At 44.5% G+C, this 27,428-nt stretch overlaps 4 protein-coding genes across 11 annotated transcripts; 2 read left to right on the top strand and 2 right to left on the bottom strand.

The window, feature by feature from the left end:
• The first annotated feature begins 137 nt into the window (after positions 1-137).
• BUD31 (BUD31 spliceosome associated protein) lies at positions 138-3,900 on the top strand. Its single transcript, XM_032782968.1, has 5 exons — positions 138-239; positions 1,172-1,280; positions 2,006-2,128; positions 2,422-2,588; positions 3,628-3,900. The coding sequence occupies exons 2-5, from the start codon at positions 1,187-1,189 to the stop codon at positions 3,676-3,678; spliced, it is 435 nt and encodes a 144-aa protein (XP_032638859.1). The 5' UTR covers positions 138-239; positions 1,172-1,186; the 3' UTR covers positions 3,679-3,900.
• Positions 3,845-12,571, bottom strand: PTCD1 (pentatricopeptide repeat domain 1). 6 transcript variants are annotated; one of them, XR_012656486.1, is made up of 11 exons: positions 12,472-12,515; positions 12,406-12,433; positions 11,649-12,182; positions 9,598-9,738; positions 9,017-9,235; positions 8,215-8,316; positions 7,011-7,784; positions 6,584-6,700; positions 5,851-6,033; positions 4,039-5,475; positions 3,845-3,976 (listed from the first exon to the last, which is right to left on the bottom strand). XR_012656486.1 is itself a non-coding variant. In XM_032782961.2 (9 exons), exons 2-9 carry the CDS (start codon positions 12,129-12,131, stop codon positions 5,296-5,298), a joined length of 2,199 nt encoding a protein of 732 aa, XP_032638852.1. In that variant the 5' UTR covers positions 12,132-12,182; positions 12,526-12,546; the 3' UTR covers positions 3,845-5,295. The 6 variants fall into 6 exon arrangements, 2 of the variants coding, with proteins under 2 accessions (XP_032638852.1, XP_074925269.1); XR_012656484.1 differs by lacking the exons at positions 12,406-12,433; positions 12,472-12,515 and adding an exon at positions 12,526-12,571; XR_012656483.1 differs by having other exon boundaries at positions 11,649-12,433; positions 12,472-12,546.
• A 39-nt stretch (positions 12,572-12,610) lies between these two features.
• Positions 12,611-21,173, top strand: CPSF4 (cleavage and polyadenylation specific factor 4). 3 transcript variants are annotated; one of them, XM_032782965.2, is made up of 8 exons: positions 12,611-12,851; positions 14,449-14,499; positions 15,081-15,233; positions 16,075-16,170; positions 16,304-16,397; positions 17,252-17,324; positions 18,271-18,363; positions 20,528-21,173. In XM_032782965.2, exons 1-8 carry the CDS (start codon positions 12,749-12,751, stop codon positions 20,594-20,596), a joined length of 732 nt encoding a protein of 243 aa, XP_032638856.1. In that variant the 5' UTR covers positions 12,611-12,748; the 3' UTR covers positions 20,597-21,173. The 3 variants fall into 3 exon arrangements, with proteins under 3 accessions (XP_032638856.1, XP_032638855.1, XP_032638854.1); XM_032782964.2 differs by having other exon boundaries at positions 18,268-18,363; XM_032782963.2 differs by having other exon boundaries at positions 18,193-18,363.
• Positions 21,174-23,386: 2,213 nt separating this feature from the next.
• Positions 23,387-26,571, bottom strand: ATP5MF (ATP synthase membrane subunit f). Its single transcript, XM_032782970.2, has 4 exons — positions 26,487-26,571; positions 26,096-26,203; positions 24,087-24,203; positions 23,387-23,576 (listed from the first exon to the last, which is right to left on the bottom strand). Exons 1-4 carry the CDS (start codon positions 26,500-26,502, stop codon positions 23,548-23,550), a joined length of 270 nt encoding a protein of 89 aa, XP_032638861.1. The 5' UTR covers positions 26,503-26,571; the 3' UTR covers positions 23,387-23,547.
• Positions 26,572-27,428: the final 857 nt, after the last annotated feature.

Genomic DNA, 27,428 nt, shown 5'->3' with positions numbered 1-27,428 from the left:
CGGGGGGAGAGAGGGAAATTCCTTACAGGCATTACAGTGGACACCAAATGCACGCGAGGATTGCTGTGACGCGGTAAACTTGCGCTCCCCATCTAGAAAACGGCGAGTGAGTTTAGAGTCATTAAAGCGACTAGGCGGCGGAAGGACCCCACCTGCTTGTGACGCCATAGGGGAGCGACGGATTTGAAAAGGCGGAAGCTGTAACTAGCGATCGTCTCTTTTCATCCCCGGCTTGGCAGGTGAGCTCCCTTCTTTCAGGGAGGGCGCTGGCCCTCGGGGCGGCTGTGGGTCGCATTGCACTGCCCGACACGCCGCTGGGCGGGGTGAGAGTAGGGCAGGGGGTGCTAGGCCACAGGCAGCCTATTGTGAGTGGTGGCGTGTTCTCCCTGAGAGCCTAGCAACGAGAGACCTGCGCCTGCTCCTTATTCCAGCCAGCCCGCTCCGACCATCCCTTGAGGCTTCTGGGCTGGGTCTCGTACAGAGATAGTCCCCTAACTACACGCAGCAACTACGGTCAGTATTACCAGATTTCAGCCCAGCATGTTTAAACTCCGGTTTTCCTTGACTTGGCAGGGTGGTTTCACAATATCTGTGTATAATGGTTACGGCCATAGTCTGTGGTTAAAAGCAAATGTGAGGGGAGCTAAGACTCTGGGATTTCCAACTTTGTCACTGACTTGCCGGGTGATGTTTGGCTTCCCCATCTTTATAATGGCAGTTATGATGCCTATGTATCTCTCAGTAATTTGTGAAGCATAATAGATAGGTCTTTGGATTGAAGGCATTAGAGAAGGGTAAAGTGCTATTAACTGAGAAGCCTGCTCTGGCTGGCCCTCAAAAGTGAAGGAATATGAATTAAAAGGGGAATTAGGAAAGGTTCCCTCCCTCCTATACACTGGGAACGCATTAAACATTTATTCATTGTTGTTTTTTTAAAAAAGCGTAAGACCATGTCATTTGTTTGTTCCTTAGTTTCATTTACCCCTAAATAAAAAAAAAAACACCTCTATCTTTATCATTGAAAAAGGGGTAATGTCTGCAAGGGAGTCAAAATGCTGAAAAGTCTTAAGGGCTTCCCTCTGCTTTTTTGGGGTGGGGGTGCACGATGACCTTATGATATCTGGAAACATAAGTACTATTGAAACTTGACCTGCATTTATTCCTACAACAGCCTTTTTTTGAGAAGATGCCCAAAGTAAAGAGAAGCAGGAAAGCTCCTCCGGATGGCTGGGAACTGATTGAACCAACATTGGATGAGCTGGATCAGAAAATGAGAGAAGGTAAGTCATGAAGCCAGATGCTGGTTAGCATGTGACCCTGTGATTGTACAATCCTTAAGAGCTTCAGGATACACATTTTATAAAAGGACAGCAAGTGTGGTTTTTTAAATCTCTTTTCATTAGGGGCTAATAATGATGAAATATTTTGATGGTGATAACTTAGTGTGTTAACTTCCTGCATTGAAACTTACCCCCTAGAAGACACATTCCTAATTCTAACTTAAGGCACATGGCAGAATAAATTATGTGGATCATCTCTGGATCTATGGCTTAATTTGCAATTGAAATGAATATTGTTCTGAGTCTATAGTACTCCACCCAAGCTCTAAGGACTACTGTAGGCCAGGATTGAAGCGCACTGATATAACTATGTACAGGGGGAAACTTGCATTGCAAAGGCCAGCAATGTTTGGTTCTAGTCTGTGCTGTCATTCTTGGTTTCATAGGTACTCAGATGTGCTTGTCCTATCCAATCATTATACCTGCATTTTCCTTACCATCATCCCTTTAGTGCTCTGACTTCCTTTCCAAAGGGAATGAATGAGAGTTAAATACCTCCTGTGTGTATTTTTACTCCAGTGAATTTTGTTTTTGACTATCTCCCCACACCCCTTTAAAACTACACTTTTTTTCTCAGAACAATTGTGCTTTTTTAGGATATATAGTGCTGTATAACTTGTAGGCCACTGACAGTGAAATCTGATTTCTGTGCCCTCCTTCCTCAGCGGAGACTGAGCCTCATGAAGGGAAGAGGAAGGTGGAATCCCTCTGGCCCATCTTCAGAATTCATCACCAGAAAACGCGCTACATCTTTGATCTCTTCTATAAGAGAAAAGCTATTAGCAGAGGTAAAAAGCTTAAATATTTGCTCTTGTGGTGAAGAGATCACAGCTTCCATATGGAGTGTCTGAATTATTAGCCAGTGATTGTAAACCAGAATTAGTTTATTGATGGGAAAGGATTAAATTGTTCTTTTAAAAAAAAAAAAAAAAGTGACTTTCCCTGTCTGTATTTGCTAGCAAGTGGAACTAGCAATGAGAACTAGATTCAGTGTAAAGACTAAAACTTTTTAAATAAACTGTTCATTTATCTGCCCCTAATGAGAATTTTGTGGTGCTCACCAGTCACCTCTCTCGTGCAGAACTATATGAGTACTGTATCAGAGAAGGATACGCTGACAAAAACCTGATTGCAAAGTGGAAGAAACAGGGTTATGAGAACCTCTGCTGCCTGCGCTGTATCCAGACTCGGGATACCAACTTTGGAACTAACTGCATTTGCAGGGTCCCAAAAAGCAAGTTGGAAGTGGTATGAATTTTTTGTTTGCTCTGATGCTATTTTCCTTGCTTGGATTTTGACCTAGCAGTTAAGACTTACCGTAATTATATTTCCTCTACTAACTTTGACAATAGTATCAGTTTCTAGTTTCTTACCACTGGATTCTGCTGTTAAGTGGCTATCCTCTGTTTTTCCTGTTTCCTGAAGCATTTGCCCATGAAAATGACATGAAGGGCTAATATAGGCTTGCCCCAGTTACCTCCACATGTAACCAACTAAAATTCTGGTGCAGTGTTTCAGGTGCTAGAACAACACTTGAGACCAGAGCACTGACTTCCTATACATAGTGTCTTGAGCCTAATTACGTATATTACTGTGGCATCCACGAGCCCTAGTCATAGACCAGGACCAGATTGTGCTATGCACTGCATAAACACAGAACAAAGAACGGTTCTTGTCTCCTGCAAGTCAGACTGAGCTATTTTTGAGAGGGGTTTGACTGTGGCAAAGGACAGTGAAAGGAATCTTAAATACCCAAAAGGAAATACAACTGTCTAGTTTCTGATGTGTTCCCTTTCTTCTTTGTAACTCGAGCTTGTAACATAGCTGTAGTGCAGAAGTTCCCACTGCTTTAGATGAACATTTGTAATCTTAGGAAGGAAAACTGATAGCCTTAGATGTTCTAGTCATGGGACCAATTAACATTCAAGGGATATTCATAGTTCCAGACAGCAGAGTCCCACTGATGCACTTCTTGGCCAAATCTATTTCTGTAGGATCTATAATCTTTCCTGGTAGAATATTCACTTCCATTTGTTTTTATAGTAATGCCTGATTCTTGTTTCATCCCCTGAGGGAAGGTAGGGCTTGCATAGCCTCTGCATAACGTTGCATAAAGTGGTGGTGGAAGACTGTATGTAGAGTAGCAGGAAACTCAGTTATGGAAGCTTCAGAGGGCTTCCTGTTTGAGATGTAGCATACTGCACTAGTTTTTTATTAAGAACACTTGTTCTCGATATAAAGTAACTTATCTGAAATGTGGTGACTAATGCTTGTTATTGCTTTATAGGGGAGAATCATTGAGTGCACTCACTGTGGATGCAGAGGCTGCTCTGGGTGAAATCTTTAAAAACTGGACACTTTTGGGGTGCTGAAAAGTGCCGATTCCACATCATGGACTATTCCTGCTATCATTGTCTTGTATAAACCCTGCAGTGAGTGAAGCTTCCTTTAACAGTCTGAACAGCAATATGCACACCTGGATCATAAAATGCAGTAGTGAATGATTTTGACTAGTCTTGTATAACCATTTTATTTTAAAATAAAATCTTACCTCCTCTCACAGTGGAGTGACAATCTTGTGATAAGGCAGTTCAGAGATTGATTACACATATTCACACACACAATGGCATATGGCTCTTGGCAGCAGAGCTATGTTGTCAGTAGTAGAGGCACCTGTGAATGGGGTGTAATCCTTAACAAGTGACAAGTCTATGCCATATCCAGGAAGCTGAGTTTGTACAACTATCCCTTTGTCTTTAATAGTAGTGTCCTAATTCCAAAGTGACTCCCTAAAGCAAGATAGTAAGGCAGGTATACAGAAACTACTGTTCAGGTTTTCTATTACTTCAGATTTCAGTACTGGTGAGGCTAGCTGGCCTCGTTGGGTGTTGTACCATTGGAAAGCTGTTTCCTCATTCTCCCTAGGTTACAGCTTTCTGTTAGGAGTAAGTTCCTGGGGTTTGGAATTCTTGTGTGTTACTAAATCTAGCAGGTCCCAGACTGCCAACTTTCAAGCCCTGAACACCCCTCTAGGTGGAGGGGAAGGCAGCTTTCAATAAACTGCTTAACAGGAATGGCAGTGTAAGTTTAGTGGGACAGCATGGAGGTACAAATTGAGTACTTAATTTCATGGATAATCACACCCTTTGGCAAACAGTAAGGAAAGTAACCTAGGGTCAAATGTGTATTGTCTCCTATTTGAGCCAAAAACTGGCTTTAGGTTGTCAATGTTACAAATGCTTAGCAGCTGTATTCCACAAGCAGCTGTTAATGTTAAGCATTTTAAGTTCTCCATCTATTATATACTTCATCTCCTCTGCCACATGTAATCACAGTGTATCCCTACTAAGAACAGCAGGAAATGCTTCTGTGGAAAATTAACAACATAACATTTGCATCTAATAAGTGTTTTGACCTTTGGGAAAAAAAAAGAATCCTCTTAAGTAACAAAGGAAATGTAAAAAGTAAGTTTTAGGGGTGATATTTCCCGAAGGTGCTAGTTTCCTCTCAGGGAGCAGCAGACATCAGCTGCTGTTCAGGTCTAAAGGCCCTTTTCTTCAGTGATGCCTAGACACAGAGAGACAGATGGAATCAGAAACTGCCTTATGATCTACCTCTGCAGATGAGTTACAGAACCACTGAGTAGTTGTTTCTAACAGCTCTGGCAATTCAAACCTCTTATAGAATCTAACACAAGCTTGCCACTTACTAAACAAAGCATCTGTTAACAGCAGTGGGAAGCTATGCGGTGGTGATGACCACTCAGTCCTTTTTGGTTCTTATTTCTCCTTTCTGGTGAGATGGTACTTTATTAAACAGTCAGAACATACAAGTACAGTGTTGCCAGCTATAAGACACCTGAAGGAAACAACCCTCCAAATTCCTGTCTAGATAGTTCCAGCATCTGACATAGTGCACATTCCACACAGGGAGAATACAGATTTGCTCTCAATAGTTACTGTTCTCTGGTGCCCTGGGGCTGCGTGTCCTCTGTACTGCCTTTGGCAGCTGAATCCTTAGTTCTGTATTTTGCCCATGGGTGTGGAGTCTCCTCTGCTACCATTGCTTTTAGCCAGCGGAAATAGTAGCCTCGGAACCCATCAATCTTCTCCAGATATGTGTTCTTTGACTTATACTGCAAGTGAAGACCCAATAGTACGTGTTATTCTATGGAAGAGTAACTAGGCTGCTCTGATTCTACAAATAGGAAGACGACAGAATACTCCACTACTAAGCCAATATAGAAAATATTTGGCAGCTGCACTGTACTCTTGTATTTCAGCTAATGTTAAAACAGGTGGTAGATGAGGAAGATATAATTTTATTGGGGCAGGGAGGAAAGGTAGAGATCTTAAAAATTACTTCACTCTCATGCTAGGCATTATATAAACAGACAGTCCTTATCCAAAACAGCTTAGTCTCATCTGTGCTTTTCCACATTATAACGTTCACTTCAGCCTTAAATCAGTTACATTGGTCCTGGTCCTAATAAAATGACTGTGGTACTTACCCTGTCAAACTGAGGTGGATACTGAGCTGCAAACTCCAGCTGGCGTATGACAACTTCATTTGGGGGGACCTGGTTCTTTCTCATGTCTCGTAGGATTTCTGTGAGGTAAGTATAGTCCAACTGCTTCACAGCTGCATTGATAAGGGTGCTGTAGATGTGGGTGTTGGGAGTAATCCCAGACTTCTGAAAATACATCAGTGTCAGAATTATTAGTGCCTGCTATTTACTACAGAGCTGATCTCTGCAGTCCTTTCTGCCTGAGAGAGATGAGCACATTCTAACTGAGGATCTGTGACTAATGTTATTTGACCTCAGTGCTGGCAAGTCACATCACACTTAGGCTAAGAGTGCAAGAACTGAAGCATAAATACTTTTGCCTGCTAACATGCACTTTGGGAGACGTGTGTCACAACTCCACTGCTGATAAAGGGGGAGGGCCCATTGGCTAGGGAGTGCAGCTGCCTTTCCTGTTATGATTTTGGTTATCTGTACAGTACTAGCGACGTTTACAATCCAATCCTCCTTTCCATGATCCATGCATTAAGCTAGGCTACTGTACCACAAAGGAGGAGTTGCAGAAGATCTGACTAGAGGGAGTTCTGTTACTTTAGTCTCCATGAAAGCTCATGTAGAGAAAGGTGTAAGATCACTGACTGCAGAAATCCCACAGTTACTCGTGTTTCAATAACAAAGTAGTAATCCTTTCCAGTAGCCAGAGCTGTAGTTTTTGTACCTTCATGTCCAAAAGTAACTGCAGTCCATCTCTCTCTCTGTGGCAGGCTATTGCCAAGTTACAGAACGTCTGTATGTTGGGTGATATTCCCCTCTGCACTAGAGCTGTCAGCATGCCCTGCAAAACACAATACTTTTGTACTCAGACCATTCTAGATGATTTAAGTGCAGCACTGATGGTTTCCAAAAGAAGTTCCATCTAGTTCTCTTTAGACAGAAGGCTGCTATCTGAGAATGCAATGGAATCCTCAAGGCTCCAATAAGTACTTTAAAGGTCCCTTATGGGAGTGGGAGAGAATATAGGATTCTGTGCCTTCTGCTGTCAGTGGAGAGTTGATCTCATCAGAGATTAAAAAGCAGCTAACATGACACCAGTATGAAGATAAAAGTTTGCAGTATAGTCATCATTTAGGGGCTCTGATTCTTACCTTTGCACCTTCTAGGTCTCCCAGTTTACTCTTCTTTCTCAACAAAGTATTAAAAAAGGTAACATCTATTTTCACTTTATGTTCATCCAGGACTGTCAATAAAGAGGATTCTGACTGGCTCAGAGGTTCAATCAGCTCAGCCAACAGTGTGAAAGTCTTAATATTGGGTGCCACATTGTCCTCTTTCATTTTATTCAAAAACCCCTCCATGTTCCCCATCAAAGCCAGTCTATCAGAGGGTGTTGCTACTGTCCCTAAGGAAACCAAGTTCTTATTGGAGATTTTCAAGTCCAACAAATTGGGCAGGTTACAAGCAGGCTCAAAAAACTGACCTCGGTTTGTTTGAGGTGGAACTGAAATAGCCTGGTTTTTTCTGAAGTCTCCAATCCTACTGCATTCTACTGTCTTATTAGTGAGACCAGCCAATCCAGTTCCTAGCTCAGCCTGAACCTCACTCACATCTTTGTCTTCATGGTTGATTAAGTGTTCCTCAGCTTTTCTGGAATTTTCTTGAAATATTTGTTTTTCCATGGTTTCCACATCCAACTGAGTAGAAATTCCACTGTCTGTTTCCTTCCTTTTCTGACCTTTCACCTTTTGACCCCGCCTACCCAACATGAGCTTTACTTGAGTAGGGTTTTCATCTGTGCTTCTTAGCAACAAGTCAGAAGCCACAACTGGGTCACCTATTCCACAATCCCTTGCAGCATGGAGCATCAAATTGTAAATGTAACCATCAGGTTTAATTCCCAATTTAGTCATTTGTCGCCAAACCTGTTTTGAAAGGGAAAAAAGGAGAGAAGTTTAGATAGAGTTAACGTATGTGAACTGTCTACAGCATTAAAGAAGTGGGGTATTTTTAGTTAGACGTAGTCTGTCATATTTAGACCCAATTATTGTAACATTTTAGGTACCCACCATCAGGGTTTCTAGCTGCACAAACTGGACTGAGTACATTTCTTCACTAGAAAAGACCTCCACACCACAGACCAGACACCCATCCAAACTATTGTTAGTACAATCCCGTAGTGCACATGGCACTTTTGGGCATCAGATAAGAAGCCTAACTGAGGAGCTTACAGTTTAAGCACCTTCCACTTCCATCAGCTCCAACGGCCCCTCCCGCAGGTTCCAATCCCAAATTAGAGATACAACAGTTAAATGAAGGAACACTTCAATGGCAAAACACAGGATAGAGTTAGACCTGCAAGGCATATCTGAGGCCACTGTCCTTGTCCTTTATGCAGCCCATGAGAAGGAAGCTGAAGGTCTCTGTGGTGACAGCATGGCCTTTATGCACAATTTCCTAGAGAAGGAAAAGGAAGCTTACAGTTACACCAAGGGAATTTATTCTGCAGCTGATTGCTTAATTGAAAATACTGCCTCTCTTGCTGCTCAATGGAATCTCTTTTTGGAGACACATCTGCAGCAAACTGCATAGGAGGTCTAAGGACTCCAAGTATTTTAAGCAGAATGATGGCTGCAGAAAAGAGAAAAACAACATCTGACAGCTATTCCAATCTCAGCCTGTCCCAGCTGAAGATACTATAGGGAATAGTGTAGGAAATCTGGGTGGGAATATAGGAAGGAACTGCTCAGCTGCACCGCTGTCAGCCTTTCAAGGAAGAGCTGCATTAGGGGCAAAAGCAACCGCTTTAGATGAATACACATTTGTGAAAAAAGGGACCATAAACCTGACCTTTACACAACAGTTAATACTCAAGAGCAGAATTTCAAAACCTCTAAGTCTGAGCCTGCAAAATCCTGTTTTTCTCTGTTTAAACTGAATACTTAAGATATCAAACTACCCAGTATGATTGCACAATGCAACGCTAGCATAAAAGAGTGATCCTTTGAATTTTTTTTTTTAAATCTATTTCCCCAAGCTTAAAGGCTAATATAACAATGCATAATTACAACCTGTCTGCAAGGAAAGCCACATGCTTCCGAAAGTGCTTTGATTAGAGATGGAGATATGTACAGTACAAGAAAATACTCCTCTTTACCTTCAGTACTTCAAAGCATGTCTTGAGATCTGAGCAGACGGCACATACTTTCAGCAGTGCGTGATACGTTATCAGATTCAGCTCCAGATTTTTGCTCTTTAGTTCTTGCCGTAGTTTGAGTGCACTCTGCAGGCCCGAATCTTTCCATGGCGACTCAGCACAGGCATTGAAGAGGGCTGTGTAAGTAGCGTCTGTGGGGATTAAACCCCGCTTTTTCATCTACTCTCAGGGGGGAAAAATTTAAGGAAATTATATTAAATAAAGAGCCCAGAATTAAGATTAAAAACAATAGTTCCACCTTGTACAGATACCCTGGTGATAGGCACATTAGGAAAACCTAAAATAGATTAGATACAACATGTAAGATTCAAGGCTACAGTAAATTCTTGAGCTCCAGTCTTCTGAGTCCCCAAGCAAAGTGGAAACACCCACGGAAAGGCATTTTGGAGGAAGTGTCTCCAGAATGAGCTCTTTCTGTGGGACAGAACGCGAATGGCTATACTTTAACTATGAAAGACCCCCATTGTACTACCTGTCAGTGACCCTGGCCCCTTTCTTAGGGAAACAGCTATAATATTTACATCATTGTAAAGTTTGAATGCCTTCTTCACATAGCCGACCCTGCCACAGCCACCAATCAGAACAGTGTAGTTGCTTTCCTCTGGCTGCAGATGCTCTTCCTTCAGCATCTGCACCTCAAACAGCTTCAGAGCCTCTGCCAGCTACAGACAGGAGAGACAAAGATGAGAAGGTCAGAGAAGCAGTTTCTTAGCTAACATTTAATAAAGCAGATACATAGACAAATATGGAGACACACTATGATGAGACAAGAGGTGCATGTTTATATTTCACCTTGGAATGGAAACCACTACCCCTCCACTCCTTATGAAGCCACAGAAATGCAATCATAATTCCTCTGCTCAAAAGGGTGACTAGTGAGAGGCCCTCTCCTTCCCACTCAGAGGTTAAGAGCAATTATCATTATTTATTATTCATATTACCATAGCGCCTTAGAGCCCCAGTCATAGACCAGGACTTCATTGTGCTAGATGCTGTACAAACACAGAAAAAAGAGACAGTTCCCTGCCCCCAAAAGCATACAATCCAAGTATGGCTTTGCAATACTCGCAGTCCATGCTAGCCTGGAGAAAGACCAGGAAGTGAATGAACATTCACCCCATGACATGGATTGGAATCTGTTTGCCTCATTTCTCACCTGTAAGAAAGAACTTGATGCCAGGTTAGCAAATGGACTTTTTTTGCACAGGGGAGATGGGACAGAGAGCTCCAGGGCTTGGCATGAAGAACTGCAAACAGTGACGTAGAGAGCCACTGAACAGAGAAGCAGTACCTGAGCTCAGGGCGTTTTCCTTATCAAAAGGTAGATTTATGCTGCACCAGAGTTGATGGAACCAACAAGAACACAGAAAGGGCATGCACCAGAACTGTACTGTTGCGCTTTTTGTTATTAGCATATTCTGTATTTTAAGTAGTAGCGTATTTTTCCAGATGTTATCACGATGGACTGATGCTTTTTACAGAGACAAGTAGGGTGACCAGATGTCCTGATTTTATAGGGATAATCCCGATATCTGGGGCTTTTTCTTATATAGGCTCCTATTACCCCTCCACCCCATCCTGGTTTTTCACATTTGCTCTCTGGTCAGCCTAGAGACAAGGTAGGTGAGGTAATATCTTTCATTGGACCAACTTATGCTGGTGAAAGAGACAAGCTTTCACACTTATACAGAGCTCTTCTTCAGGTCTTTAATTACAGCATCTATGTATGTTTCTGGTGGTTCCCTGTATGAACTCTCCCTACTCCCTGTCCAGAACAACTACCATGTTTCCTTGACCCAGATGTCAAAGTCACTGCTTCAGATCACGGGCAACAAGTCCAACAAAAGAATTTCTAAACATGGCATCTGGACAAAAAAGAATATAGCTGGACTGTGCTTTTGATCTTTACTGGTGACTTGGTTCAAGAAGTATGAAAATGCTATTTTCCTGTGCTCTTCAGAGGCCACAAGACCTGAAAAGATACTAGTAGTCATTTTTGTGCTGTTTATTAAGATACTCCAATACAGACTAGTGTTCATTGCTCAACACTTTTATTAGGGTTTCACTAGCCATGAAATGGGAACCACGCTCTAATAAATGGATTGAAAAGTGGTCTAGTGTTATTGTAAGTATTTCTGCATCCTCTGCTGAAATCTAGTTTGATGATTTTTTTTCTAGCAACACTGGTAAGTGAATCAGTACCCTCCTAAAGCAACACTACATATAAGGGGAATTATTATCTATCTTTCTGCAGTTGTGCAATACCATTGTATAGCCGCTCTTTCTTGGTATCATCTGAACTTGGAACATAAACCCACTATCGGCCATTTAGCATTCATATAGCACATTGCACTCTTTAAAGAATTAATCCTCTCCAACACTCCTGTGAATTGGGTAGATAGATATTATTCCTGGGGAAAGTGAGGCATATAAGGAGGTAACCAAACTGGGCTTTAACTCTATTTCTGAATTTTTGTCTCCCAGTCCCACAAACAATCTAATAGATCATACTGCCCCTCAATTATCGAATGCTGTTAATTACTCTAGTGATTACAAGACCTGAGAAACCAACCTTGTCTTCCTTTATCAGTGCCTTGCATTGCAGAAAGTACCAGTATGGTGTGTTCTTAGGACCACGTCTAGGTTTCCATTCTGGCTCTTCTTCCTCCTCTGCCTGAAGTCTTAAATTCTGCAACTCTGATGTTGTTTTGTTAAAATATTTTCTAGAAGAAAATTTATTAGATAGTGTTCCGAAGCCTACATCTGCATCACAGTCTTCTGATTCTTCTTTATGTTTCCTGACAGCTTCAGGAGAGCTGGCAGGGTCAATCTGTTTCAAGTCTCGGTTGTGTAACTTACAGAGACCCTGTGATGAGCTGAAAGGCCTCAGCCTCACGCACTGCAGTCTCTGGCCCAGGAATCTGAGCAGACTCGATATATAAAAGCTCTTTGGAGTTGCCCACAACATTCGAGTGGGACACACCAAGGGATAGGAGCATTTCAGGGAGAACAATCCTCCAGGGAGCTGGCGGGCCACCAGCTGCGCGAACCTCATGATGCACCTCCTGTGTCACTCCCCTTCACTGCGAGGTGAAACGTCCATCTCCTAAAGTCAACAAGAAAAGCGATCCGATGAGAGGAGCCGGAACGGGGTCCGCGAGGGGGGCCCCCAGAGAGGGCGGGAGACACACCAGGCAAGGGCTGATGGGCTTTTGCGCTGAGGGTGGAGAAAGTCCAGGACCCCGCACACGCTGCCAGGGCTAGTGCCAGCGCCTGCACCGGGCTCCTCCCTGAGCACGGAGATGGAGGGGAGCGGCGTGTCCATGCACCTTATGAGCTGCTCTCTCCCGCCCTGGCCTACTGGGACCAGACCCCCCGGGGGGGGGGGGGGGCACGGCCCTTCCCGCCCCTCAGCCCCGGAGCGCGCGGCACAACCTCCGCCAACTCACCCTCAGCTCGCGCTAAGGGGCGGGGTCATGGCAGGCTCCCCTTCCCATTGGCGGAGGCGGCGCCGCGCGGTGCATGGTGGGAGCTGGGGGGTCAGAGGTGGCGGCGGGTGAGGGGTGAGATCCCAGCATCCCGCGGGCGGGCGGTCCGGAGCGGCTGAGCCGGTGGCCCCGCCGGCCCCCAACTCCGCGAGTCCCCGGCCCAGGCCCCCTCCCCGCCGCCACCATGCAGGAGCTCATCGCCAGCGTGGACCACATCAAGTTCGACCTGGAGATCGCGGTGGAGCAGCAGCTGGGGGCGCAGCCCCTGCCCTTCCCCGGCATGGACAGTGCGTGAGGGGCCGGGAAGTCCGTTCCCCATCGCCACCCCCGGGGGAACCCCCGTCTCCTGGGAGCCCCCACCCCATGGTCCCGGGGGGGACACCCCCTCTCCTGGGGAGCCCCCACTCCATGGTCCCGGCGAGGGAACACCCCCCTCTCCTGGGGAACCCCCACTCCATGGTCCCGGGGGGGGGACACCCCCCTCTCCTGGGGAGCCCCCACTCCATGGTCCCGGTGAGGGAACACCCCCCTCTCCTGGGGAGCCCCCACTCCATGGTTCCGGGGGGGGGACACCCTCCTCTCCTGGGGAGCCCCCACTCCATGGTTCCGGGGGGGGGACACCCTCCTCTCCTGGGGAGCCCCTACTCCATGGTTCCGGGGGGGGACACCCTCCTCTCCTGGGGAGCCCCCACTCCGTGGTTCTGGGGGGGGGACACCCCCCTCTCCTGGGGAGACTCCACTCCATGGTCCCGGGGGGGACCCCCCCCTTTTCCGGCGGAGACCCTGTTACCGAAACTTTCACACACCCCTGTCCTGGGGAGTCCCCACTCCATGGTCTGGGGGGGGGAACCCCCTCTCCTGCGGAAACCCCACCCCATGGTCCTGGGGGAGCTCCCACTCCATGGTCCCAGGGAGAACACCCCCCTCTCCTGGGGAGCCCCCACTCCGTAGTCCTGGGGCAGGGAACACCCCCCTCTCCTGCAGAGACTCCATCCCATGATCTGGGGTGTAAACACTCCGCTCCCCTGGGGAAACCCCCCTCCTTCCTTTCCTCACCCCACCCTTGTGTGAGAGGCTTCTCCATATCTTTCTTCCTAGAGGAAAGCTCCCCTCAAGGCCATGAGGAGACACTTCCTTTATCCCTTTAATATCCCCCCAACCCCCCCCAACCCCAGCATTGGGCAGATGGCCCCACAGGTTCTCATTCATGGCCTAATGGAATGTGTTTTGTATTTTGGTGTCTGATCTGCATGATTATTGCTTGAAAACAGACTTTATCTCTTACTTAAGGGACACAGTAGGGACCAGATTACTGTGAGGTAGGTCAGCATTAGTATCCTCACCTTATTGATGGGGAAAACGATTGGACAGAGAGGTGAAGTGACTTGTTTCTGGTAACACCAGTCTGTGGCTGAGCCTCAAAACCCCTTGTTCTGATAATTGACACTAGTAGGGGGAGGAGAGGCACCCTTTAACAATATGTGCTGGCTAGCCTCATGTCCCTGTGTTTGACTCTGTTTGCACACTGCAGATGCTCTAAGTCAGGGTCGTCATGCATAACAAGGGGCAGTGTGCTGCTGACGATGCTATACTTGTTCGGTGGATAAATGCTGTATGAGATTTCGGTCTCCAGGACTGGACACGTTCTTTTACAAATGTGAAACTGAATTAAAAGTAACAAAAAATACCCTGAAGAGCCAAACGGCTGAGACCAGCACAAGAAAATTCATTTATTCCATTAACATGCAGTTTGCCAGGGGGCTTTTTAATACTGCTTGACTGCTTTTGATGCCCAGAACTAGCTCATCTCCAGATGGAAGGAAATGCTTTTAACGTGGCTGCATTTAACAGAAACCTTCACTGTGAATATTTTTTTCTCCACAGAATCGGGTGCTGCTGTCTGTGAATTTTTTTTAAGAGCTGCTTGTGGAAAGGGCAAGTGACATTCCTAATACTATATTCTGACAGAAATAAAAATAGGAGAAATAGGAGTGTTGGCAGTTCATTAATTATATTATCTTAATTTATAATACCCTAGTTACATTGCAGGGGTTGGGGAGAGAGACAGTGAAATGGAGATCAAGAGGGACTATGTTTCATGCAGTAGAGCTCTCCAAAGCAAAGATGCAATGGTGGGATCACTATAAGGTGGATGATGCGTGAACTAAGAAATTCAGGAGGGTGAGGCTTGAATTGATTACATACAAACCCTTTTGAGGGGTTTGGGCAATGGTAGTGGTAGGCACTGGGTACTAGACTGCCATGCAGAGGACCTGGCAGTTGAAATCCCAGCCATCTATGTGGATACACAAAAGACCTCACTTTTCTAAGGCTGTCAGTTCAGGAACTTTCACTAGCACTAAAAGGTAAATTCATATGCAAATGTAAAGACTTGTGAAACTCCTCCTCTTCTAGGATTCAGGCAAATAACCACCATTGCCCTGTAGGCCTGCACGAAGCTTCTTGCACTAAAAGTTCCAACTGTTCATTCTTTCTTCTCCCCTCTCCACCTACAGGAGGCATGTGTCCTTTCCGACACATCAGTGGAGAAAAGACAGTTGTTTGCAAACACTGGCTCCGAGGGCTGTGCAAGAAGGGAGACCAGTGTGAGTTCCTTCATGAGTATGACATGACCAAGATGCCTGAGTGTTATTTCTACTCCAAATTTGGTAAGGGGTGTTGTGGCTTCTCATTGAGTTCACTTGCTAGTGTGGGAATATGACTGGCAAAGAGGACCCTGGTATATACCTGTCATCTCTGCTTCATCTGCCTTCTCTACCCTTCTCTGTCTGCTATTGATGCTTGTTAGATTGTAATTTGCGCGCTCTGATCAGATCTGTTTAGTTCCACATTGTATTTTACCCCCTGAACTCTTCACACATTTAAAATGTTTTGTCCTTCATAGCTTGTCCCTAACTTGAATAGGTGGTCTCTACATGAATTAATTTTTCAGCAGATGATGAGTGACAGGAGGCTCAAGGGTCCAAAAATTGAATGCCTCAACCTTCAGCTCTGGAAACCTGGGCTAAATTAAATTAACATATTGAGGCAACTTGTTAGAAGATTATAGTCCTATAGGTTTCCTTGGATCAAGGTTAGCATGTAATTTGTAGTTTCGCCACACTTTTGCTGCATTACATGTTTAGTTTTGCTGTAATTGCTTCCCTTCCCAGCAGCATAGAATCCTGTGGCACCTTATAGACTAACAGATGTTTTGGAGCATGAGCTTTCGTGGGTGAATTCCCACTTCGTCAGATGCATGTAGTGGAAGTTTCCAGTGTACTTTTATTTTTAAATGCGCATCTAAATAACCCAATCTAGCAAAATCTTACTCACCTGCAGTGAGTATTTGTTGTTGTTGGTAAAGGGTAGGCAAACAGATTTTATGCCTGGATTTAGAAATATTCATGACAGTTTTGCTGGGACTAGATGACGTAGGGATTGTTTTGGGAGGGGATTCTACCTCACGCATGCTCTGTTTCCTAAAGTGTGTGTTTCGCTTTGGTACAGGAGAGTGCAGTAACAAAGAATGTCCGTTCTTGCACATTGACCCAGAGTCTAAGATCAAAGACTGCCCCTGGTATGACAGAGGCTTCTGTAAACACGGTATGTATGGTGCATAGGTGCTGCTTTTGTGGCTATAAAAATGAGGCTAATGTAATCCACCTCCCATATGTGCCACTGGTAGGTGCTGGGGTATGTGTGTAATGTATGTGATCTACGAAGTTTTATGTTGTAGGTCCCCTCTGCAGACACAGACACACTCGAAGAGTCATTTGTGTGAATTACCTGGTGGGATTCTGTCCAGAGGGGCCCGCTTGTAAATTCATGCAGTGAGTATGTTCTAGGGTTTTTTTCTGTCATCTGTAGTTTCCTCTCTGATCAGTTAAGCATCAGCTCTATCTTACTATATTGCACCCATCAGTGTAGAACATGTGCAGCACTAATGCACTAACTGTACTGTACCACACAGCTTAAGTTTTGTTCATATTTGAGTTTACCTCTTAAAAGTGAAAAGAATTTGTAGTCAGGATGATCAAAAGAGATTGGGCAAATCACACCAATGTTCCCCAAGAAGACATTGAAAATGTCAATCAGTGCTTGCATGGTCAATACAATGTATAAAGCAATTTAATTAATTACAGTTGATCTGTCCTCTTAACTCTAGACACGTTATTCCAACAGTTACGCTTTCAGCTACACAACTGTTTTATTTCATAGTATATTTTTTTTTGAATCCTTGCATATGAGTCAGTTCATTCAGTGGTCAGATTTGGTATGGACATTTACTATATTGCATTGCATTTTCCAAATATCAGACTAAGGAGGCAAGTAGCTGTTTAGATATTTACACACACAACTCTGGGACATCAAACAAAGGTTGTGAGGACAACTGCAGATGCGATGAATATATATCCTAGAATGCTTCACAGCTGCATACAGAAATACTCTTTATTGTCTCAGTATCTCCCCTACCACTTTAGTTTTTAAAGGCTAAGCAGCAGAACGCAGGAGAGAAGGTCCACTTGTTGTGAAGCACAGTTTAGATAACTAAAGGTTTGCTTTGCTCTCTGGACAGTTATTTGTCTTTTAAGGAACCAGTGCTGTGCTGGTGGTATATGCCAATTTCTGGTTTGAGTATCAATTCTCTAAGTGTGTCTTTTCTCTTTGTGTGTTTATAAACCAGTCCTCGATTTGAACTGCCTATGGGAACCACAGAGCAACCACCACTGCCTCAGCCAACACAACCACAGCAAAAGGTACACGACTTCCCTGCCTCTCCCAGAGACAACACATTCGAAGCACAACTCATTTAGATAACAAATTTGACTCTTTTTAAAGAGGGCATGTGGTGTAGTGGTTAGAACAATAACAAGCCATCAGGACTTTTATCGTACTCGTGTCTTGGGCAAACATCTGTAAAATGGAGTAATCCTTTCCTATTTCACAGACATATTGAAACTTGACCAAAAGTTTTTAAAGAACTTTGTGATCATTGGAGGAAATCCACCATAAAAATGCAAAGTATTATCCTTTCCCTCTCTCCTCTTACTTTTGGCATTGATCACAATTGCTGCCTTCTTCATTCTGGGGTTGTTTTTTTTTTTTTCTTCTAGCTGAACCCCTGATTTCCTTATTCTGCTGCTGCCACCTTCCTTCAGCTGAGAGGGCAAATGCATGGCCAGTAGTGACAGTTCTATTCCATGGACTGTCTGGAAGGTGGGCACTGTGTAAGCATTAAGCAGTGCACCTGAGCTCTGCTACACTGACAAGCACAAGTCCTAAGATCACTCGTTTATTGCAGTGTAAGCCCTTGGTCACAGAGCACTACCATGTTACATAGTATATCATATACATTTGTGTTTTCTTTATTCCAAGCAACCATCTGCCAAATTAAAATAATAAATCTGCTTGACACCTGTCACGGAGCTCTAATGGACATATCTGGCAGCCTCGCCCAGCTCTGTAGATCTGTTTTGTGAGGGAAGTCTTGGTTGCTAGGTCAAGCCCTGTATGCCCTATTGTTTCTGAACTTTCATCTCTGGTGCTTGGGCTGGCAGATAAATTTCCTCTGAATTTATTTAGAAGGTTATCATTCAATGTGTGGGATGTTCTCTTCCCTCCCAGCAAAATAACAATCCGCCATTACAAAGGTCATCATCCTTGATCCAGTTAACGAGTCAGAACTCTTCTCCCAACCAGCAGAGGACCCCACAAGTCATCGGTGTTATGCAGTCTCAAAGCAACAACGTGGGGAACAGAGGTCCCCGGCCGCTGGAGCAGGTCACCTGTTACAAGGTAACTCTCAGAGGGTGTTTGTATTTGAAAAATGCAAAGTAAAAGTCACCTAAACTGACTAGTGCATCCTTTGTGCTGCTAGCCACCTGTCACATCACTTTTCAACTTGGTGCATATTGCAGTAAAGGGAACAGGTGGCTGAGTTGCTGGGGCAGCAGGGCCTGTGAAGAAGCATTGACATTGTAAAGAAAAGTATTGAAATGTATGCACTGGTTATTAGACATGTATTTTGGATAGTGGGTGCCGCTTGGGATCAGGGAGTTAGTATTGAGCTATGGAGCCTGTGGGTTACCAGTTACCTAGTCTGTGGGTTGGTAATGACTGTTAGATGGCCCCTCGGTGGCCTGTATGAAATGATTCAATGCACTTGATCCACTTGCTAATCGCAGAAAACCCCACTGGTGCCAGTTAAAAGGATATTGTCAACCCAAAATTGAGCCAGTTTCAAAAACCGTTTTAAAAGTAGTTTCAGATGCTACCCCTGCCCGAGTGTTCCTCCCTGCATTTTGCTGTTTTTAAAAAGGCTTCTCCCCTTTTGCTGTGTGAAAAACTCACCCAAACAACAGGGGGAAGTGACTATACACAGTCAAATCCGGAAAGGCTGAAGATGGTTCTGCCACAGCACACGTAGCTCCTGCCAAACGGAGAAACAAGACATCAAACCCGAATTCCTCAGTTAGTGGTACAGGTAGCTCCTCAATGAAACTGAAACCTCAATTTCCATGAACGTTTTGCGGAAACATCCCCAAATGCTACCGCAGGTAGCAAAGGATCTCCTTAGCCACTCTTTTCAGTGAGTCTGACCAAGGTGAGCACTAATATTAATAATGAACCTAAACATTTCTTTATTCCAAACAAAGTCTCTTAATAATCCAAACATACAACTAAAACTATTTTTTGGACTCATTCCGTCATTATCTTCTGTAACTTTGACATTTATTCTGGCTACATGATTATAACAGCAAACATCTGAATCAGTTTCACTGAGAACCTCTAAGGCTCCAATTTAATACAAGACTTGGATTTCAGTGAAGGCAAAAGGCCTAAACCTACCCACTAAAGTTATCCTTGTGAGTCTTGCCATTAACTTCCTTTGTAGCAGAAACTCTAATTGGGGTTAGTTGTATGTCATAGTTGGGGGGGGGAGGAGGGGGAGCAGGGGAGAAGTCATAGGTTTCCAAAGCTCTTTTACGACTGCTCTATGCAGCGCTGTTGCCTTTGTCAAAGGTAAAGCAGGAAATCAGCACAAAAGAGGATATGGGGGCAGCAGCAGTTCTCTTCCTCCTTCCCTCCCCGTTCTCTCCCTCACCACAGGGCTTCCCCACCAAGCACAGAGATCATATGTTTAACGGGTTCTAACATTTCAGTCAGATTTTTATTAGAAAATAAAGGATATTTTGATTTCAGTTAGTTACCCCATGACTCGTGTCATGCATTTGCTTGGTTTTATTATCAATGCACGACTTTCCATTTTTCTGCAGCTGGAGCACTGAAAAGTCACTACCCTACCCAAGGCTAAGCAGTTTCTCTGCATAGTCATCAATAAAAGAGTGCAATCAGGCTGGGATTTAACAAAGTAATTCAAATAAATTGCACATCTGGAGAAAGTAGGAGGGTCAGACTACGATATGTCATGGCTTCACGGCTTAGAAGGCTGTTTGTTTCAGAGCATAGAAAGCATCTTTTGTTCAGATTGTATTTTACCCTTGTAGTCCAGGGTGGCTGACAAGGAGATTCTCATCTGAACTTCTATGTTCATCATACATACTGGTCAGAGCAGTCTCCTTGAGACTTCAGGTGCTGAAATATAGCAGGTAAAAAACCCCCGTCTCTACAGCAGAGTAATGCAGTTAAATCTCCTCAGGGCGTTGAGTGTCTCTTTTGCAGCCCTTTCCCACTGGTAGTGCCAAGAACACCAACGATCAGATGAAACCTGGGTCTTCAGGTTATAGTGGCAGGCAAGTTCTGGTCCTAACAGTCAAGAGGCCCCAAAAGGGTCTGTGGCAAGAATCTCATTTATGGTATAGTACAGAATGCGTTAACTTGCTGAATATTGTCTCTTGTGTACTAATAGCATCACTTCCAAACTAGAACTACTTGCCAGTTGATTTGTTAAAGGCAATTTTGGGAAAAGCCACAATAACTTCTCTTTTTTCCTTCTTAGTGTGGTGAAAAAGGACATTATGCCAACAGATGCACCAAAGGACACCTGGCCTTTCTAAGCGGACAGTGAGACAGCATAGAGGGAGGAGAGTGCAAGGAGGTTCTTTACACTGGGGAAAGGTTTCCACCTAGCACTAATTCTTGAACTATCGATCAGTTTTGTTTTGTTTTTTAACGCCATTAGTGAAAGAACTGTGGCCAGGGGCTGGCTGCTGATAAACATTTTTGTAACTGTCCAATTTTTTTATGTTTTAACCTTTTAAAATAGATCTTGGCCTCTGCCTTTTTTCACTGAGCCTAGTTGGGAGGTAGATCTAATGGCAAATAATGTGCAAACCCTCACCAACGTAACATTCAGCGTAATACACATCTTGCTGCAGTGTGTTTCTGTAAAGGATAGCCTTTGGGAACCTCCAACCTTTCAGCAGTGCTTCTTCAAGGAGGAAGACAGACTGGAAGAACTAGTACTTGAAATGCCTCCCACTTCAGTGAGGGAGCTTGCCATGCAGTTCTTGAAAGGAGGCCCTATGTTCCCTTATTCAATCTGAGGTTTCTTAACCTCCTCTGATGGCTTACATAACATGTTGTGTACCAAGATGTAAAGTATTTGTCCGACTGAAATAAAAGTTTGTATGCTTTGGCCAGAAGCATTTTCACCTCACTGTTGTGCAGGGTGAGAAGTTGGTCCTCGTATGTGAAAACCACTTGTAGGGGAATGGATGTACATTTATGGTTTTAGCTGAAATCACAAAAGCATTGACTGTGGAAGAGGCGCAGGTCTGTTCTCACCATGGCAACCCTGAACTCAGACCTGAAGTAGCTTTGAAGGTGTAACAGTGTATGGATACCAACAGATGAAGTTAGCTGGCATTCCCACAAGCAGTCAGTTGCACAAGTATCTTCACAGGCTCTCAAAACAAATAAGTGGAACTATGTTTTCTTGAGATTGCTTTTGGATTGGACTCTTGAGTGTTAAGAGTATCCTCTTAGGAGCATGTTTTTCCAAGCCAAAACACCTTAATTTTGTAAGACTTAGCCCTTTGAAATAATCATAGAGAATTAAAAAAGAAAAGTCCAGCTCTTGTATCTCGAATATGTGAGCCTTTTCTAGCCTTGAGCATCTATCTACATTTGCTTATCTGCCTTATGTTTTTTCCTTCCTGTTTTAAAGCTGACTGTGAAACTTAGGTTGTGATTTTTTCAGAAAAAGGGTAATGTATGCCTGGGAAGTGATAAGACCCTGTGTTGGTTTAAATGATTACACAGGACTGTTGATTTAAAAAAAATTGTAGAAGAAGCTGTACTTACTGATACGCCCTCTAGTACACAGTGGGTATTCAGGCTTAAAAGTTAAAATTAAATCCACAGGTGTAAGTTGGCTGACTGTAGCACTGCTCATTCTGCATTTTTCAGCACACACACACATCAAGACTTCTGTCCCTGAAGTCTATAATCAGGTGCTAAACTTGTTTGTACTTCCAGCACAGGGTTGTTAGAAACTGTGCATTTCTAAGCAAGTACCCCGTCTACACTCCATAAACCAAAGCATATCTACTTGAGAGTATGGTCAGCTTGTGTAAGTAACTTTTTTCAAGCCAGACGGTAATTTTATCTTTATAATACTGCTGAACACAGAAGTGCCCCCTGCCATCCTCCAGCAAGACCTTTATTCTAACCGTGTTCTTAATAGGCAGGGGCCTCTGTACCCCCTTAACAGTTGTTAGCTTTAGACAAAACAACTTCTTGTAATTTATCCATATAGCACTCGCCCCTGCATTCTTCTGAACTGTGGCATCATTACTTACTGATGTGTTTTGTTAATGTAGGTGGTCCCAAGCACATCAAAACTGTGCTTCTTTAAGTGACAACCATGTACTCCATTGCTTATTTAGACTTTCACCATCATGGTTGGAAGTGTCAGCTGGCAAACATTTGCTGCTGTAGAAGTTTCATTTCATCCCTCCCCACTTTATTTAAAAAAAAATCACTTTAACATAGTTGCTTGTCCCTGGCATTTAGAATAATCTGTCACATTCCATTTCAAATACAGGCTACACATTTGCTTTCATTCAGCCTTTACCATCACTTGGGCAAGGGTAGTTCTACACACAACTCTATGGAAGTCTTTTAGGACCAGTGGTAGGAGCTGCTTGGCAACATACTATTGAAGACAATTATTACTGGAGATCTTACTTAGTAAAACAGTACAAAATAAAAGTGGTGGAAGTGGTCCTCTAGCAGAGAAACTGTGTTTTGTATGAGGGAACTATGATTATGAGTTTTAGGCATCTGTGGCCAGGGCCGGCTCCAGGCACCAGCTTATCAAGCAGGTGCTTGGGGCAGCCCTTTCAGGTATTTGGCAGCAATTTGGCGGAGGGTCCCTCACTCCCGTTCGGAGCAAAGGACCTCTCCCTGAAGTGCTGCAGATTGCGATCACAGCTTTTTTTGGGCTGCTTGGGGCAGCAAAACTCCTGGAGCCATCCCTGTCTGTGGCTACAATAAAGTGTCTGTTGGCATCTTAAACAACTGATTTTTCCTTTGCTCCCGTAAGACTCCTGTTAAAACAAGTTCTGACCAGTAATATTTGCACCCATTTGGTTGAAGTGAAGGGATCATTATAGTAGAGGTATCCTATATAGCAGTAATACTTCTCAGTAAAACAGTTAAAGATTAATCAGTCTTATCCTTAGTCATTTGCACTGCACATTAGATCAATGTACTATTAAAATGGCAAAAGGCTTTCTAACCATCTTCATTGTACCTACCATACAGGGGGGGGAAAAGTGAGAAGAGACATACAAACACTTTTCAGCACCAGCAAGTGAAAGTCTCTCAAGATTATTAGCTACATAAACCAACCAACCTTAAAGTACATATTTTATTGGTCATAGAATCTGCCTGGAATTATAACAGGACAGAAATCAGTGTGACTGGCTTATATGCCTTCATCGAGGAAAGTTGTTCCAGCAGCTGCGTCCAGGTCTAGGGCTGCAACTTGCATTGCTGCAGTAAGTTAATGTTTCAATGATACTTCCTCCAACGATCATGCTCTGCATCATTTAAAACAAAACAAGTCAGTATGCTGAAGTCATAGAGAACATTTTTAGTACTTAGGTATTTAAAGTACAGTCTAAGATTGCACTACACAGTAGGCAGTTCTTGACTACTGTTGGACAATAAAAGTAGCAAGATAATCTTTGTTCACCACAAGTACTATTTTGTAAATTATTTAATTCCTAAATATTACCAAACAGCTAATTCATCTTCACGCCTTCCGACAGGCAAGTAGTATACCCATTTTCCACATAGGTTAACATTATTGAGTGAAGGTCACAAAACAGCAGAGGCAGGGGTAGACTTTAGCTCCTTATTCCTAGTCCCATGCTCAATCTGTTAGTGTGAGTCTTGTCAGTGTTTCTTGGCTATATAAATAACAAAATTAAGCACTCTCTCTCACTTTGCTTCCTCTTCCAGGAACAGTTTTTGAAATAATCCCCCTGCCCAATAGTTTTACAGACTACACTAGTGTGCTCAACCATACAAAACAAGGTTTTACTTACTCAAGTGCTCATAGTTCCAAATGTAGCTGACAACTACATAACCAAAAAGCACCATAGCGATACCACCGATGCCCCCTTTCTTCACATTGATGTACTTATTTAAGTATCTGTCATAACCTAAATAGGGGAGAGAGTTATTTTCTTATGTTCAATGGCAATTATACCCTGTATACAGTTATACCTAAAACTCAAAAGTCATTTTGTACAGCTACTTACTGCACCCTTTTCAACAGCAATTCAGATGAGAAAAAAACAAGAAAATCCCTGGAGATCATAGATGCTATTTTCTAAACATACTAATGCAGTGGTTCTCAACCTATTTATCATTGTGGGCTGCATTCACTACTACCTGTATGGCCCTGGGGATGTCACATGGGCCACGTGTGTGCTGACGGCCACAGGTTGAGAACCACTGTACTAATGAAACAAGTCTACCAGAAGACAACTCTCATGCTAAGTAAAATAGGATTAATATTAGCATTAGACTCATGTATGGAAAGGAATAAGAGTGATCCAGTATCTTGTTTCAAGCCAGACACTACTGTGACTTTTATGAGATCAAAGCTGTTTCTCCAGTTATCCAGTTTTTTAAAAGAACTATATTCTCTGTCTACCCAACACTACTAGTCAAGAATACTTGTGTTTAAAGATATCTGAAGATGTATATGGCGCCTACATAAATTGAAGTTACAACAGAAGTACAGTATTTAAAAACTGCTTAGTCTTTAGGGTTTTTGCAAAATTGTTACTGAATTTAGTTAGTCTCTGTATTATGTTAATCTCTACCAAAAGCTTGTTTCTTTCCAAACCACCATCACCTAAAATTACACATTTTATTTGCTTCTTGTGATATGAAAAAAGTACTGATTGTTTGTTTTAAGCAAATAAATTCAGGTCACACACTAATTTTAAGGAATAAGCAGGCCATTTTACTGATTTAAAACTTCTAAAAGATCTATTTATCTATATGTAAACCTAAAGCATATTAAACCTCTGAACAGGCTGAAAAAGCAACCTTAATGAATTCACACATATTCAAAACAGAACAATATACTACAGAAGGCAACATTTCTGTGCCTGCTTTAGGAACATAAGAACTGCCATATTGAATCACATCAGTGGGCCATCTAGTCTGGTACTCTGTCTGCATCAATGGCCAGTACCAGCTGCTTCAGAAGCAGCACCAGGCAATTATGAGATAACCTATCCCCAAGGAAAACTTTCTGCCTAGCCCCTGCAATAGTTAGAGGTTGGCTTATGCTCTAAAGTTACTTCCTCACAGGAAGGATGGTGACAGTATATTTAAATACGTGCCTGGTGCTGGTCAGTGTCAGTAGAGGAGATACTCCCACCTCCTTAATGAGGGGCAGCATTCCCCACCGAGGATAGGTCTACACTTGCAGTGGCGTGCAGGGTACAGAAGCTGTACACCCAGCTAGCACAGGTATAAACAACAGCACAGACAATGAGGTACAGCTTTGGCAAGTAGGGTCAAGTACCCTACATGCCTGAACTCTAGGGAATATGCCCTATGTGGCTCTCTACAAGTCCAAGCAGTGCCTCCCACGGCTACAGGATTTTTTTTACCAGTTTAGCATGCCGCTGCCATAGTGAAACTCCAGCAGCAGGGAAAGGCAGGAACTGCCAGAGCCTTTCCTCACTGCCTCTCCCTTGCAGGAACTTTTCATTGCCATGTGTATCTACACACTGCAGCGAGTGTGGATGCAGGCTGATTTTCACCCATGAGTAGAAAAGGTCTAAGTTTGAGAGGATGGGTGGGGCAAATACAACCACCTAGTCCTCTCCAGCAAAGCCAGATATGGCCAGTTAGACCCAGATCCTGCAGTTGGCTCTAAGCAGGATCTGAAACTGTGTGCAGGGTTAGGGTATGTGGAAGGGATCTAGAGGGCAGGGCAGCTCCACATCTGTCCTTGCCATCAGTAGTACTTGGCATTACCCTTTACCAAGGCTACCTGCACTACCCCTGCCGGCTCATGGGAGAGACTCACCTCTTCGCACAGCCCCAGTCAGCCCGGAGGGGGTGAAATCCCGCATTGCGATCCAGCTGGGAACCTGGCCCAGCTTCACGTCCAGGAGCCTGGCGTCTTTGAGGGGAACTGAGACACAGAGAAAGCCCGGTGACTGCCCGTTTGTCTGGGAGGAGCTGCAGCACAGGGACCCGCGGACAGGCACGGAGAGAATCACATGGGACGGGAGGGGATCCTGGGGGTGCGAGGATGGGCACGGAGGGGATCTTGGGGGTACGGCGTGGGCAGGACGGGGCACGCTGCGGAGGCCGGGCTAGGGCCAGAGGCGCCCCGCAGGACCTGGACCGTGGGCCGGGCGGAAACCAGGCGCTGCAGTCTCCGGTCACCTTGGAGCCCCCGGGGCCGCACTCACCGGGTCGATCCGCCATCTTGCAGCTGCGCGGGGTGTCGGTGCGCAAGAGAGGAAGACGGACAGGGCGTGGCGCTGAGACTCACGGGAGGAAGGGCTCAAAAGCCGGAAGTGAGGCGGCCATTGCCGGCGTGGGCGAGGCGCCATGATAGAGAGGGCGGGGTTGGCTGGCTCCGAGCCACGGGGGAGCAGGCCCTCCCCCTCGTGTGAACAGACCACCCACGTGTCACGTGCAAGGAGACACCCCCGCGTGTGAACAGATCACTCACGTGTCCCGTGCAAGGAGACACCCCCGCGTGTGAACAGACCATCTGCGTGTCACGTGCAAGGAGACACCCCCTCGTGTGAACAGACCATCCACGTGTCACGTGCAAGGAGACACCCCACGTGTGAACAGACCATCCGCGTGTCACGTGCAAGGAGACATCCCCTCGTATGAACAGATCACTCGCATGTCACGTGCAAGGAGACACCCCCGCGTGTGAACAGACCATCCGCGTGTCACATGCAAGGAGACATCCCCTCGTGTGAACAGACGACCATCCGCATGTCACATGCAAGGAGACACCCCCTTGTGTGAACAGACCACCCGCGTGTCACATGCAAGGAGACACTCCCTCATGTGAGCAGACCCTGGTGTGTCACCTCCCCTCTCAGCACCCCACACACGGGGCCACCCTGTGCTCTCAAGGGTGATCTTTATTTGATGCCTGACACTCAGCAGTTGTGCACAGGCACTGTTTGGACTTTTCCCCAGATGTTTCCCCGCCCAGGGTTGAGTCTGTGTGGGAATGGCTCCATTTTGCATTCAGGATTGTCATCCCCATCCCAGGACTCAATGCCATGTATCGAACTGACAACACTTTTCATGAAAATATCATGACCTAGGAATGCAAGATGAGGAAATCATGTGAAAACATAGTGACTCGTGGTGACATATAACAT

The sequence above is a fragment of the Chelonoidis abingdonii genome, chromosome 9 (assembly GCF_003597395.2).
Source record: "Chelonoidis abingdonii isolate Lonesome George chromosome 9, CheloAbing_2.0, whole genome shotgun sequence".
Taxonomy (NCBI): domain Eukaryota; kingdom Metazoa; phylum Chordata; order Testudines; family Testudinidae; genus Chelonoidis; species Chelonoidis abingdonii.
The sequence above is the reverse complement of the archived record's forward strand: the minus strand, read 5'-3'. Positions and strand labels throughout refer to the sequence as shown.